The sequence below is a fragment of the Macaca thibetana genome, chromosome 10, assembly GCF_024542745.1.
Source record: "Macaca thibetana thibetana isolate TM-01 chromosome 10, ASM2454274v1, whole genome shotgun sequence".
Taxonomy (NCBI): Eukaryota; Metazoa; Chordata; class Mammalia; order Primates; family Cercopithecidae; genus Macaca; species Macaca thibetana.
The window spans coordinates 62,954,832-62,970,388 of NC_065587.1; the positions used below are offsets into that span (position 1 = coordinate 62,954,832).

The following is a 15,557-nucleotide window of genomic DNA, read 5'->3' on the forward strand; positions in this document are numbered from 1 at the left end:
TTTGAGACGGAGTTTCGCTCTTGTTGCCCAGGCTGGAGTGCAATGGTACAATATCAGCTCACCGTAACCTCCACCTCCCAGGTTCAAGCGATTCTCTTGCCTCAGCCTCCCAAGTAGCTGGGATTACAGGCATGTGCCACCACGCCCAGTTAATTTTGTATTTTTGGTAGAGACGGTGTTTCTCTATGTTGGTCAGGCTGGTCTCGAACTCCTGACCTCGGGTGATCCATCCACCTCTGCCTCCCAAAAGTTCTGGGATTACAGATGTGAGCCACTGCGCCAGCCTTAAATACTTCTTAAAATGAAAATTTTGTTTCTATTAGAGAATTGGCCTTCTCTGCTGAAATTTTACTTAGTTACATGTTGTTTGTGGTAACAGTAACCAAAGAATAAAAACAAAGGATTATACTGAATTACTTCCTGCACTGTTGCTTAGTAATTGATAACAGAAGTAGATCATGAAACAAGATCACTGCAGAACACTTAACTGACTTCCAGTAAATATCCTTTGGATCAGAATCTCTAGGGACCTCAACTTGGCTCGCTTTTTTTTTTTTTTTTTTTTTTTTTTGAGACGACGTCTCTTTCTGTTGCCCAGGCTGGAGTTCGAGTTCAGTAGTGCAATCTCGGCTCATTGCAACCTCCGCCTCCTAAGTAACTGGGACTACCGGCGTGTGCCACCACGCTCAGCTAATTTTTTGTATGTTTAGTAGAGATGGGGTTTCACCGTGTTAGCCACGATGGTCTCAGTCTCCCGATCTTGTCATCTGCCCGCCTCGGCCTCCCAAAGTTTGTTTTTTTTTGTTTTGTTTTGTTTTATTTTGAGATGGAGTCTTGCTCTGTCACTCAGGCTGGAGTGCAGTGGCGTGATCTTGGCTCACTGCACCCTCCACCTCCCAGGTTCAAGTGATTCTACCACCTCAGCCTCGCAAGTAGCTGGGACTACAGGTGTGCACCACCATGCCCGGCTAATTTTCGTATTTTTAGTAGAGACAGGGTTTCACTATGTTGGCCGGGGTGGTCTTGAACTCCTGACCTTGTGATCCGCCCACCTCAGCCTCCCAAAGTGCTGGGATTAAGGGCGTGAGTCACCGTGCCTGGCATGCCTCTTTCGTAACCACATTTCAGCTCTCTCAGTCCTCTCAAAGCCCCCCTTATTACTTATTTCTTGTATATAATAGTTGCTTACTATTGGGCCTGAATGGAATTTGTTCCAATACAGTCTTTCTTTTCAAGGGAGCCATGTGTGTCTTTGTGGACCCAAGTGCTATTGATTCATTCAGTGAATATTTTTGGAAAGCTATGTACTAGGCATTCTTCCATGAACTTGGGGCACATGAGTGAACAAAACAGACAAAATTCTAGAAGGAACACTATATTGCACGTCTCTGTGCCCCACCTCATAACTCAAATTCTGTAGGACTCCTTAGAGCTGTATTGTTCTGTATCGTAACAACTAGCTTCATGTTTAAATTAATTAGAAGTAAATTAAATAAAAAATTCCTCAGTTACACTAGTCATATTTCAAGTACTCAGTAGTCACTATGGCTAGCGGCTACTGTGTTGGACAGAGCAGATATAGAACATTTCCATCATCACAGAAAGTTCTACTGGACAGTGCTGCCTTACAGGTTGCCAGTGGGATTAGCCCTACCCACCACTCCATCCAGTTGCTCACGGTTAATACCAATGCAATTGACTGGTTAATGGACCTTTGTACCATTTTTATCTAATTTCCTACTTTACCCTCCCTAGACCCCCCAATTCCTGTGCCCAGAGTTCACACCCCAAGATTAATTACTTGCAAGCTCTTATCCTGGACCCTGCTTTCTAGGGAGAATCCAGCTTAGACAAGCACTCCTAGTAGCCTGTCAATTTTATGAACAACCATTGATTTATAAAGGTTTTTTTAAGAAGTAAGAAACAGGCCAGGCGTGGTGGCTCAGGCCTGTAATCCCAGCACTTTGGGAGGCCAAGGCGGGCAGATCACAAGGTCAGGAGATCGAGACCATCCTGGCTAACACAGTGAAACCCTGTCTCTACTAAAAATACAAAAACAAAAAAAAATTAGCTGGGCGTGGTGACGGGCAGCTCTAGTCCCACCTACTCGGAGGCTGAGGTGGGAGAATGGCGTGAACCCGGGAGGTGGAGCTTGCAGTGAGCCAAAATTGTGTCACTGCACTCCAGCCTGGGCGACAGAGTAAGACTCCATTTCAAAAAAAAAAGAGAGGTAAGAAACATTGTCACATTAAATATACATGTCAGTTGTAAGAAGCATTAAATTTCAGAAATGTTGGAACACAGGAATAAAATTATTTTGTAGTCTAAATATCCTGGCCCATGACTTCTTTAAATGTTTATTTAACGCCATGTCCTTTGCTAAACAAAACAAAACAACCCCCTGGTTTTGGGTGGTTATTTCTATATACTCTAATTAGTGATTTTGGTTTTGTTTTGTTTTGTTTTTGAGACAGAGTTTTGCTCTTGTTGCCCAGGCTGGGGTGCAATGGCGCAATCTCGGCTTACCGCAACCTCTGCCTCCTGGGTTCAAGCAATTCTCCTGCCTCAGCCTCCCGAGTAGCTGGGATTATAGGCACGCACCACCACCACGCCTGGCTAATTTTGTATTTTCAGTAGAGATGGGATTTCTCCATGTTGGTCAGGCTTGTCTCGAACTCCCGACCTCAGGTGATCCGCCCACCTTGGCGTCCCAAAGTGCTGGGATTACAGGCGTAAGCCACTGTGCTGTGCCTGGCTGATTTTTGGGTTTTAAGTGATGAATACTGAGTGTCAGTTTAGGAAAACAGTAGGTGGCCATGGGGTTAGTTTAGGTTTGATACTTCATGCTGTGACTCTGGTTATGCTCAACTATGTGACTCCCCTTAACCTGAGTCCACCTATAAGTACTTCTGAAAGCCTAGCTTTGCACTGTGCTTGTTATGTCAAACTGATGAGGAGGATAGGGGAATGGGAAAACACAAAATATGCTGCTTTTTAATTTATCAGTTGTAATAATGCTTCTGTGTATCCCAAGAAATCATTCTTAAGTGTTCTTATTACCGTGGGTCTCAGGGTACACCAATAGAGGCCAGTGTAGAGCCTCTGACTCCCAGTCTGTGTATGACTTATAGAAAGATACTTTTTTTCAATCTGCTTAGCTAGTAGATCAGTAAAACCCTTCGCCTGCACTCTCTGTTGACACCCAGCCAGGAGGGAGGAGGATATGCTGGGTCCAACTAGTAATTGTAAATGAAGCAGGATGATGAATCACAGGACTTTGAGCTGTTCAAATTTAATTCCCATTATGTATTTTCTTGAAACTGGAGCATTAATGAGGGATTACTGACAATGGAAAATGAATATAAATAAAGTTAAGGCCTTCATATGTATTTCATTCATGCTTGAGTCTTACCTGGTACTCATAAATCAATCCAGGATTATGAGGGTAGATGTTGACTTCAGTCTGGTTAAAATGAAGTACAGCATGAGCATTGAGTAGACATGAAGCAGATGTGGACTTTTACTTTTTCTTTTTCTTTTCTTTTTTTTTTTTTTTTTTTGAGACGGAGTCTTGCTCTGCTGCCCAGGCTCGAGTACAGTGGCCGGATCTCAGCTCACTGCAAGCTCCGCCTCCCGGCTTTACGCCATTCTCCTGCCTCAGCCTCCTGAGTAGCCGGGACTACAGGCGCCCGCCACTTTGCCCGGCTAGTTTTGTTTTGTTTTGTTTTGTTTGTTTTTTTAGTAGAGACAGGGTTTCACCGTGTTAGCCAGGATGGTCTTGATCTCCTGACCTAGTGATCCGCCCGTCTCGGCCTCCCAAAGTGCTGGGATTACAGGCTTGAGCCACCGCGCCCGGCCAAGATGTGGACTTTTTCAAGTCGTAAGTTTATCAAGAGAGAAGAGGGTCAAGGACAGAAGCCTGGGGGAGGCCTACATTGATTCAGCAGGAGAGTTCCCTATCTTAGCAGCAAAGGAAGGAGACAGTTTCTAGGAGGAGTATGTTTGAATTATTGATTATTCCTTCCAATCTAACTTCAGTGTTACTGTAGGTTATCTGAAGTTGATTATGTCTACTATATACTGCAGGGATTATTATTAAGCAAATAATGATAGACTTGCTTATCCTGTTGTAATTTCAGTTCCTTGGGGGAGAGGAAGAAGCTGCTTAGTTATATCCAGCGATCGGGTCAAATCCACGTTGATACAATGAAGGTAAGAGGATCTGAGTTTGTTATGTTTTTTGAATGTAAAGTGATATAACTCAATTATGTAAAATTCATTTTGAAGAGAATAGGAGGAAATCTGCTTCTCAGTGATGGAACTGCGAGTAGTAGATCTTTTCTTTTTTTTTTGTTTGAGACGGAGTCTCACTCTGTTGCCCATTCTGGAGTGCAGTGGCGCAATCTCGGCTCACTGCAAGCTCCGCCTCCTGGGTTCACGCCATTCTCCTGCCTCAGCCTCCCGAGTAGCTGGGACTACAAGCTCCCGCCACCATGCCGGGCTAATTTTTTGTATTTTTAGTAGAGACGGGGTTTCACTGTGTTAGCCAGGATGGTCTCGATCTCCTGACCTCCTGATCCACCCGCCTTGGCCTCCCAAAGTTCTGGGATTACAGGCGTGAGCCACCGCGCCTGGCGAGTAGTGGATCTTTTCTAAACTTTCTGCACTTTCTAAAATGAGCACAGAGTATTTAAATCAGAAGAAGAACTAAAATATGTTATGCATACAGAAAAGCATAAGTAGACCACTACCCAACTTGTCCAATCTTAATATTTTGCCTAATTTGCTTCAAGTCTGTTATTTTTAGAGCAAAATATTAGAAATTATTGAAGACCTCCTTTGTACATTCTTTTTTATTTTTATTTTTATTTTTTAATGTAATTGGGTCTTGCTCTGTCATCCAGGCTGGAGTACAGTGGCGCAATCTCAGCTCACTCCAACCTCCGTCTCCCTGGCTCAAGTGATCCTTCCATCTCAGCCACCCCAGTAGCTTGAACTATGGGTGCACGCCACCACACCTGGCTAATTTTTGTATTTTTTTTTTTTTTGATATGGAGTCTGCTCTGTTGCCCAGGCTGGAGTGCAGTGGCACGATCTTATAGAGCAGGATCTGAAATAACTCAAATACATACTTTAATTTTGCTTTTGCAAGTTACATGTTGGCCAGGCTGACCTCAAACTCCTGACCTCATGATCTGCCTGCCTCGGCCTTCCAAAGTGTTGGGATTACAGGCATGAGCCACTGTGCCCGGCCAATAATATATTTTTGAAGTAATATTTAAGGCAGTCAGTGGTTTCAATTGCCCACTTTTATTCTTTTTTCTATTTTTCTTTAAAAAGAAAAATAGTTTTTTTCTTTTTGTTGACCAGGCATGGTGGCTCACACAGTAATCCCAGCACTTTGGGAGGCTAAGGTGGGTGGATCACTTGAGCCCCTAAGTTCAAGACCAGCCTGGGCAACATGGTGAAACTCCATCTACAAACAATAGAAAAATTAGCTGGGTGTGGTGGTGCACACTTGTATTCCCAGCTACTTGGGAGGCTGATTTAGGAAAATCACCTGAACCCACGGAGGTCGAGGCTTCAGTGAGCCATGATCACACCACTGTACTCCAGCCTGGGCAACAGAGTGAGACCCTGTCTCAAAAAAAAAAACCCACCAACATTATTTAACCTCATTTATAAATTATAAATGATAGTTGTTGGAAACAGATTTTCAAACTACCGAATCACTGCCTAGTAATGAAATCAATACCTTAAATGAATTTAACTTCATCAGCAGTGCAGTTCAGCAAAGAATTCACCTAGTTTGCTACTCAGTTGTAGCCCTCAAGGATTTCTTCCCTAATCTGATACCTACCTAACTTGATACTTAAAACATAAATAGCTTTATTGAGATATAATTCACAAGTTGTATGATTCACTCATTTTTAGTGTGCAAGACAGTGCTTTTTAGAAAGTTCACAGTGTTGTTCAATCACACACAATTTTATTTGAGTTGTAAGAGTTCTTTACATGTTCTGGATGTAAATCCTTATGGGAGATATGATACACAAATAATTTTTCCTAGTCTGTGGGTTGTCTTTTTACTTTTTTGGTGGTGGTCTTTGGATCATAAAAGTTTTAAGTTTTTATGTAATCCAATTTATATTTTTTTGTTCATTTGTGTCTTGTACTTTTAGTGTCATATTTAAGAAACCATTGCCGAACCCAAGGTCACCATGGTTTGTTCTTGTCACAGTGTTCTTTATGCTAAATTTAGTTCAGTTGGCCTCTGAAGCTGAGATTGTGTAATGGTGAAGAGGGAGTGCAGTGTTTGACATAATGAGGACTAATTTTTCAAATGTATCAATGAATCTTTTTTTTTTTTGAGACAGAGTCTTGCTCTGTTGCCCAAGCTGGAGTGCAGTGGCACAATCTCAGCTCACTGCAACCTTCGCCTCCCAGGTTCAAGTGATTTTCCTGCCTCAGCCTCCTGAGTAGCTGGGATAACAGGCGCCCACCATCACTCCTGGCTAATTTTTGTATTTTTAGTAGAGATGGGATTTTGTCATGTTGGTCAGGCTGGTCGCGAACTCCTGACCTCAGGTAATCCACCTGCCTCAGCCTCCCAAAGTGCTGGCATTACAGGCGTGAGCCACCATGCCCTGCCAGAAACCCTATCTCTACCAAAAAAAGAAAAATTAGACAGGCATGGTATAGTTCCAGCTACTTGGGAAGCTGAGGTGGGAGGATCGCTTGAACTTGGGAGGCAGAGGTTGCAGTGAGCCATGATTGTACCACTGTACTCCAGCCTATGTGATAGAGCTAGACTCTGTCTCAAAAAAAACAAAAACAAAAAAAAGACAGTTATTACAACCTGAAAAATTTACAGTGAAGGCTTTTAGGTCCTTAAATGGTTTAAAAGTAGATTTTAGCCACGCGCTGTGACTCGTGCCTATAATTCCAGCACTTTGGGAGGCTGAGGCGGGCGGATCATGAGGTCAGGAGTTCGAGACCAGTTTGGCCAATATGGTGAAACCCCGTCTCAACTAAAAATACAAAAAAAAATTAGCTGGGCATGGTGGTGCACGCCGGTAGTCCCAGCTACTTAGGAGGCTGAGGCAGGAGAATCGCTTGAACCCAGGAGGCGGAGGTTGCAGTGAGCCAAGACTGCACCACTGAACTCCAGCCTAGGTGACAGAGTGAGACTCTGTCTCAAAAATAAAGAAATAGCTGGGTGCTGTGGTCTCTATCTCCTAACATCGTGATCCGTTCACCTCAGCCTCCCAAAGTGCTGGGATTACAGACATGAGCCACCGCACCTGGCCATATTTGTATATCTAAACTTAGAAAAGGCAGTAAAACTATGGTAAAAATGATTTTTTTTTTTGTAAACCCTTTAGGAGGCCAAAGGTGCAATGATTGCTTGAGGCCAGGAGTTGGAGACCAGCCTGGGCAATATAGCAAGACCTTGTCTCCACAAAGAATAAAAATAAATTAGCTAGGCATGGTGGTACATGCCTGCAGTCCCAGCTATTTGGGAGGCTGAGGCGGGAGGATCCCTTGGGCCTCAGAGTTTGAGGCTACAGTAAGCTATGGTTGTGACTGTGAATAGCCAACGCACTGCAGCCTGGTGAGAAAACGAGACCCTGTCTCTAACAAAAACAACACACACACACAAATACATCGTTCAGCTGTACAAAATTATTTTCTTTCTTTTTATCTTCTTTTTTTGAGACACAGTTTCTCTCTGTCGCCCAGGCTGAAGTGTTGTGGCACAATAGTAGGTTACTGCAGCCTTGATGCCCTGGGACTCAAGGGATCTTCCTACCTCAGCCTCTAGAGTACCTGGGACTACAGATGTGTGCCACTGCATTTTTTTTTTTTTTTTTTTTTTTTGAGATGGAGTCTCGCTCTGTTGTCCATTCTGGAGTGCAGTGGCACAATCTCGGCTCACTGCGAGCTCTGCCTCCCAGGTTCACTCCATTCTCCTGCCTCAGCCTCCCGAGTAGCTGGAACCACAGGCTCCTGCCACCACGCCTGGCTAATTTCTTTGTATTTTTAGTAGAGACGGGGTTTCACCATGTTAACCAGGATGGTCTCGATCTCCTGACCTCGTGATCCGCCCGCCTCGGCCTCCCAAAGTGCTGGGATTACAGGCTTGAGCCACCGCGCCCGGCATTTTTTTTTTTTTTTTAAGAGATGAGGTCTCACTATGTTGCCCAGACTAGTCTCAAACTCTTGGCCTCCCAAAGTGCTGGAATTACAGATGTGAGCCCCTGCACTCCGACCTGCATGATTTCTTATCTATATGGTAGAAGAATTTCCATCTTTCTTTCTTTCCCTCCCTCCCTTCTTTCCTTTCTGTTTTAATGATGAGTACTGTACAGACACATTTAGAAAAAAAAAATTGGGCCGGGCGCGGTGGCTCAAGCCTGTAATCCCAGCACTTTGGGAGGCCGAGACGGGCGGATCACGAGGTCAGGAGATCAAGACCATCCTGGCTAACCCGGTGAAACCCCGTCTCTAGTAAAAAAAAATACAAAAAAATAGCCGGGCGAGGTGGCGAGCGTCTGTAGTCCCAGCTACTCGGGAGGCTGAGGCAGGAGAATGGCGTAAACCCGGGAGGCGGAGCTTGCAGTGAGCCGAGATCCGGCCACTGCACTCCAGTCTCGGCGACAGAGCGAGACTCCGTCTCAAAAAAAAAAAAAAAAAAAAAAAAAAATTTAGGCTGGGTGCTGTGGCTCACGCCTGTAATCCCAACACCTTGGGAGGCCAAGGTGGGCGGATCACTTTAGGTCAGGAGTTTGAGGTCAGCCTGGCCAACACAGAGAAACCCCGTCTCTACTCAAAATACAAAAATTAGCTGAGTGTGGTGGCACACCCCAGTAGTCCCAGCTACTCGGGAGGCTGAGGCAGGAGAATAACTTGAACTTGGGAGGCAGAGGTTGCAGTGAGCCGAGATTGTGCCACTGCACTCCAGCCTGGGTGACACAGTGAGACTCCGTGTCAAAAAAAAAAAAAATTTAGACATAATACCTATAGTGATATGGCTTACATGATGTGAATGAATGTGTTTAAATCGAAATGAATATGTATATTTAACTTGAATACAAGACAAAATTATTAAAGATTAAGTCATATACATAATAAAAAAATCAAAATCCTTATTTTTCTGTTATTCGCATCCATTAAGAAGAAGTAAAATATACTCAGATCCAATATACTTGATGTGTCTGATAGTGATACCTAAATAAGGTAATGATGTTAACATCTTGTCATTTTCCTTAGTATTTTTACTTGAAAAATCAAATAGCTTTGACTTTGCACTATAATTAGGAATGGCTGCACACAAATTTCAGGTGGACTTACATGTTATTACTCATATTAATTAAACATAATTTTCCAGGTTATTAATGATCCTATCCATGGCCACATTGAGCTCCACCCTCTCCTCGTCCGAATCATTGACACACCTCAATTTCAACGTCTTCGATACATCAAACAGCTGGGAGGTGGTTACTATGTTTTTCCAGGAGCTTCACACAATCGATTTGAGCATAGTCTAGGGTAAGAAGGGAATGGGGTGGGGAACTTGCAGTTTTTAGGTATTTCCTCTGTCTCATGAAATAGTTATCTTAGGCTAGGCATGGTGGCACACGCCACCACTCCCGGCTAATTTTGTATTTTTAGTGGAGGTAGAGTTTCATCATGTTGGCCAGGCCGGTCTCGAACTCCCGACCTCAGGTGATCCGCCCACCTCAGCCTCCCAAAGTGTTGGGATTACAGACATGAGCCACCACGCCTGACCCTCTTCTTTCTGTTTATGTATTTGACTACTCTAGGTACCTCATCTTAATGAAATCATACAATATTTGTCTTTTTGTCACTGGCATATTTCACTTAGCATAATTTCCTCAAAGTTCATCCATGTTGTAGCATGTGTCAGTATTTCCTTCTTTTTTATTAGTTTTTTAATTAATTTATTTTTTATTTCCTTTTTAAGGTTGAATAATATTTATCATATGTATACACCACATTTTGTTTATTCATTTGTTGATGGATACCTGTTGCTTTTACTTCTTGGCTATTTTGAGTAGTGCTGCTATGAACATGTCGGTACAAATATATTTTCTTTCTTTTTTTGGGGGGGTGCGGTACGGAGTCTTGTTCTGTTGCCCAGGCTGGAGTGCAATGGTGCGATCTTGGCTCACTGCAACCTGTGCCTCCTGGGTTCAAACAATTCTCCTGCCTCACCCTCCCAAGTAGCTGAAATTACAGGTACCTGCCACGACGCTCAGCTAATTTTTGTATTTTTTAGTAGTGATAGGGCTTCAACATGTTGGCCAGGCTGGTCTCAAACCCCTGACCTCAAGTGATCTGCCCGCCTCAGCCTCCCAAAGTGCTGGTATTACAGGCGTGAGCCACTGAGCCCAGCCAATCTTTCCAAGACCCTGCTTTGTTATTGTGGGTGTATACCCAGAAGTGAAATTGCTAAATCACTGTGGTAATTCCATTTTTAATTTTTGTGGAGCACCCATACTGATTTCCATGGCAACTACACCATAATACATCCCCACTAACAGTGCACAGGGTTCCAATTTCTCCACATCATGTCCAACACTTGTTATTTTCTGGTTTTCTTTTTTTAACAGTAGCTATCCTAAGGGGTGTGAAGTGGTATCTCACTGTGGTTTTGATTTGCATTCCTCTAATGATTGGTGATACTGAGCCAGAGGTCCTGCTTTTGGGATTCCGTTTGTGTGTCTACCTGCCTCGTTCTGAAATAGACTGTTGAGTAAAGTTGCCCTGAAGATACGTTAGAATATTTGAGGAAGTTCTTGAGGACCAGAACCATCACTCCTCTTGCAAACGGAAGAGTGACTTTTTGTGTTTTTGCTCTGCAGGGTGGGGTATCTAGCAGGATGTCTAGTTCGGGCCCTGGGTGAAAAACAACCAGAGCTGCAGATAAGTGAACGAGATATTCTCTGTGTTCAGATTGCTGGACTTTGTCATGATCTCGGTAAGCCGTACAAAGAGACAAAGTTGTTATGTAAAATCGTAACATATGTTACCTCTCTTTGACATTAAAAAATCAGATCAACCAAGAGAATATGGAAGTTGTATTTTAATTCTTCAGTTGACATTAGTATAAATGTACTGTTGCTTCTTCCTAGAATGATTCATAAGTAGAAAACATTGCTATTTTATATTCTTGGCATCTTTCAGTGAATTTCTCATGTTAGACATCTTTGCTAAAAGTGTTTTTTTGTTTGTTTGTTTTGTTTTGTTTTGAGACGGAGTCTTGCTCTGTTGCCCAGGCTGGAGTGTAGCGGCTCATTATCGGCTCACTGTAACCTCTGCTTCCTGGTTTCAAGCAATTCTCGTGCTTCAGCCTCCCGAGTAGCTGGGATTACGGGCATGCACCATCATATCCAGCTAATTTTTGTATTTTTAGCAGAGACAGAGTTTCACCATGTTGGCCAGGCTGGTCTCGAACTCCTGAACTCAGGTGATCCACCAGCCTCAGCCTCCCAAATCCCAAAGCGCTGAGATTACAGGCAGGAGCCACCGTGCCCGGCCATCATCTTTATTACAGGTTATATGAAAGGGCGTTTTGATAATGAGTTTTTCTTACTACTGTTTTTAGGATGGTGTGTGAATTTTACTTTTCTTTTATCCTCCTTTTTAAATAAAATCACCATTTTTCCTACAGTTATTTGGTCAAATCCATTTTTTTTCATATTTATAATCTCTAATCTGCCCAAGTGGATTAACATATTTAGAGAACTCCTTGTGTTTTCTGATCCACGTGAAGTCTTGGGCCACTTTAATCCAAGCAAAAGAGTATCATCCTTTTCCTGTGACAGAGAGAAAGGGGACTGTCCCATTTATTTATTTATTTATTTATTTATTTATTTATTTGAGTCTTGCTCTGTCACACAGACTGGAGTGCAGTTGGCACAATCTCGGCTCACTGCAATCTCACCTCCTGGATTCAAGTGACTCTCCTGCCTCAGCTTCCCAAGTAGCGCCTGGCTCATTTTTTTGTATTTTTAGTAGAGATGTAGTTTCATCATGTTGTTGAAACTGGTCTCGAACTCCTGATCTCAAGTAATTCACCTCCTTCGGCCTCCCAAAGTGTTGGGAATACAGGCATGAGTCACCATGTTGGGCCGGGACTGTCCCTTTTAAATCATGGGGGTTTTTACCTCTATCCTTATAGTTTATTCCTACTTATTCAGGGACCCTGAGAGTTTGTGTGTACCCTCAGGGCAGGGGAAGGGAGGTGCCCCTGTTTAGATAGCTAGATACTTAAAGCAAATAGGCTCTCTTTTTATGTCCCCCTGGAAACTTCCAGAGAACCAATACCAGCCCCTAAATGATAAATTTGATGGATTCTTGGTATTTTGAGAGAGAATCATTGGGAAACCTTTACCAGTCCCCAGGAGCCTGAGCACTGCATTAGCCAGCCTTTATGTGTAGCCTATGACTTGCAGAGAAGGACCAGGGCTAGTCTAGGTAGACTTCCCTCTCCAGTTAAGTGGCTCACTTCTTTTCTTTTTTTTTTTTTTTTAGATGCAGTCTCACTCTGTTGCCCAGGCTGGAGTGCAATTGTGCGATCTTAGCTTACCACAACCTCACCTCCTGGGTTCAAGCAATTCTCCTGCCTCAGCCTCCTGAGTAGTTGGGACTACAGGCACACGCCACCATGCCCAGCTAATTATTATAATTTTAGTAGAGACAGGGTTTCACCATATTGGTCAGGCTGGTCTCAAACTCTAGACCTCAGGTGATCCATGTGCCTCAGCCTCCCAAAGTGCTGGGATTACAGGCATGAGCCACCACACCCGGCCAAAGATAGATTTTTTTAAGCTTGGGAGTAATAAGATAAATTCTAATTTTTTCTTCTGCACCCCAGTGGATTTTCTTTCTTTTTTTTTTTTTTCCCCAAGACAGAATCTCACTCTGTTGCCCAGGTTGGAGTACAGTGGCACAATCTCAGCTCACTGCAACCTCCGCCTCCCGGGTTTAAGCGATTCTCCTACCTCAGCCTCCTGAGTAGGTAGGATTACAGGTGCCTGCCACCACACTCGGCTAATTTTTGTATTTTTAGTAGAGACGGGGTTTCACCATCTTGGCCAGGCTTGTCTCGAACTCCTGACCTCATGATCCACCTGCCTTGGCCTCCCAAAGTGCTGGGATTACAGGCATGAGCCACTGTGCCAAGCCCCTTTTTTAAAAATTTTGATGTGGAGTCTTGCTCTGTCGCCCAGGCTGGGGTTCAGTGGTGTGATCTCGGCTCACTGCAAGCTCCGCCTCTTGGGTTCACGCCATTCTCCTGCCTCAGCTTCCTCAGTAGCTGGGACTACAGGTGCCCGCCACCAAGCCCAGCCAATTTTTTGTATTTTTAGTAGAGACAGGGTTTTTACCATGTTGGCCAGGCTGGTCTCGAACTCCTGACTTGAAGTGATCCACCTGCCTCAGCCTCCCAAAGTGCTGAGATTACAGGCATGAGCCACCACACCTGGCCCCAGTGATTTTCCTGAAACTGCTATTTTAATCCAGATATTTTCAATCTGAAGATTTCAAAAAGTTTTTGGCATTAACATTCTTTTCAGTTACATGGAATTGTCCATTTATCAAGCCCTGCGTGGTGGTGCATGCCTGTAGTCCCAGCTATTCAGGTGGCTGAGGTAGGAGGATGACTTGAGGTCAGGAGTCCAAGGCTACAGTGCATAATGATCATGCTTGTGAATAGCCACTGCACTCCAGCCTGAACAACATAGCAGGACTCTGTCTCTTCATAAAACAACAAAAACTGCCCTTTTATCAGATTTATGTAAGCCCTGGTGACTGGAGACCGCTCGATGGAGAGCTTACTTTTCCATGTTTCTGCTTCCTGTTCTCCTGTTTTAGAAATAGGAAGGGTTTGTCCCTTTTTGTGATTGTATTTTTAGATTATTAATTTCTGTTGCTATTCAAGTTAAACTAAAAAGATTAAAGAATTCAGTTTGGCCAAGTGTGGTGGCTCACGCCTATAATCCCAGCACTTTGGAAGGCTGAGATGGGCGGATCACCTGAGGTCAGGAGTTCGAGACCAGCCTGACCAACATGGAGAAACCCCATCTCTACTAAAACTGCAAAATTAGCTGGGTGTGGTGGCACGCGCCTGTAATCTCAGCTACTCGGGAGCCTGAGGCACGAGAATTGCTTGAACCTGGGGAGTGGAGGTTGTGTTGAGCCAAGATCGCACCACTACACTCCAGCCTGGGCAACAAGAGCGAAACTCCGTCTCAAAAAAAAAAAAAAAGAAAGAAAAAAGTTTATGTTATTTTACAGATGTTTCTCTTGTTCTAAGGCTGATTTTGTTTTTAAGGTCATGGGCCATTTTCTCACATGTTTGATGGACGATTTATTCCACTTGCTCGCCCGGAGGTGAAATGGACGGTATGTATTCACACATTCAATAGTCAATAAAAAGAAAGATTATTTAAGCAGGTTATTCAGTTAATTTATCTGTTTGGTTCCACTACTGTGTTATAAAATACTTCCCCATTACAGTGTCCAGGGTGCTTTCATTCACATATGTATATATGTTTTTGTTTGGTCCTCACAGTAGTCTGTAAGGAAGTTATCATTATCTCCCTTTTTACAAATAAAGGAACTGGAAACTCTTGGATGTGTATTGATGCGTCAAAAATCACAAAGCTGTTAACTATTGGAATCAGCAATACAAAACCGGTTGCCAGTTTAATGCTCCTTCTGCTCAACTGTACTACTGTATGTTAAAAGGCCAACTCCAATTCTGACACATTTGGTATGACCATGAACTAACTGTTACCAGCCAAGTCATATATATCAAGTGAATCATTTTAAAATTAGGCATTTGCAGGTGGCTGTCTCATATTTTGGGATCAATTTTTGAGAAGTAAAATTAGGTTGGTTTTTACTACACTGTATTTCTGGAACGGGAATAGAAAATGATATTAATATATATTGAAAACTTCTTACATGTCAACCACTTTTTTATCTCTTTCTCTCTCTTTTTTTGAGGTATAGTTCACACACAATAAGTTGTCCAGATCTTAAGTTCAGTGAGTTTTGACAGGTGTATGCATCCATATGACTATTACCCAGTCAGGATATAGAACATTTTCATCTTCCTGAAAAATTCCCATGTTCTTTTTCCCAGTCAATTCCCACTCCCCCTCACCCCACCATCACCTTCTGATTTTCACAAACATAAATGAATTTTGTTGTTCTTAGACTTGATTAAGCCGAATCATATAGGAGGTTCTATTTTATGCCTTGCTTTATTTACTCCACATAATGGTTTTGAGATTTGTTCATGTTGTATGCCTCAGTAGTTGATCCTTTTTTTTTTATCACCTATGTGATGTGACATTGTGCGAATAAGTCACAATTTGTTTACCCTTTCTTGTTTTGTTGGCATTTGGATTGTTTTCAGGTTTTGACTGTTATAAATAAGGTTGTTGTGCACATTATCGTATAACATTTTGGTAGAAATACATTTTCTGTGTTGTAGTGTGGAAAGTTAATTACGTTTTTAA

The 15,557-nt window shown here is 43.0% G+C and overlaps 2 protein-coding genes across 9 annotated transcripts in view; one reads left to right on the forward strand and one right to left on the reverse strand.

Moving 5' to 3' along the window:
- The window catches only part of MANBAL (mannosidase beta like), a 634,273-nt gene that overhangs the window by 364,839 nt on the left and 253,877 nt on the right, over nucleotides 1-15,557 (reverse strand). The window lies entirely within an intron of this gene.
- Nucleotides 1-15,557, forward strand: part of SAMHD1 (SAM and HD domain containing deoxynucleoside triphosphate triphosphohydrolase 1) — a 60,004-nt gene that overhangs the window by 5,899 nt on the left and 38,548 nt on the right. Inside the window, exons 3-6 of the mRNA XM_050807097.1 lie at nucleotides 4,140-4,212; nucleotides 9,392-9,552; nucleotides 10,890-11,005; nucleotides 14,363-14,433. Of these exons, the coding sequence (XP_050663054.1) occupies nucleotides 4,140-4,212; nucleotides 9,392-9,552; nucleotides 10,890-11,005; nucleotides 14,363-14,433 (421 nt within the window). The remainder of the gene's footprint in view (nucleotides 1-4,139; nucleotides 4,213-9,391; nucleotides 9,553-10,889; nucleotides 11,006-14,362; nucleotides 14,434-15,557) is intronic.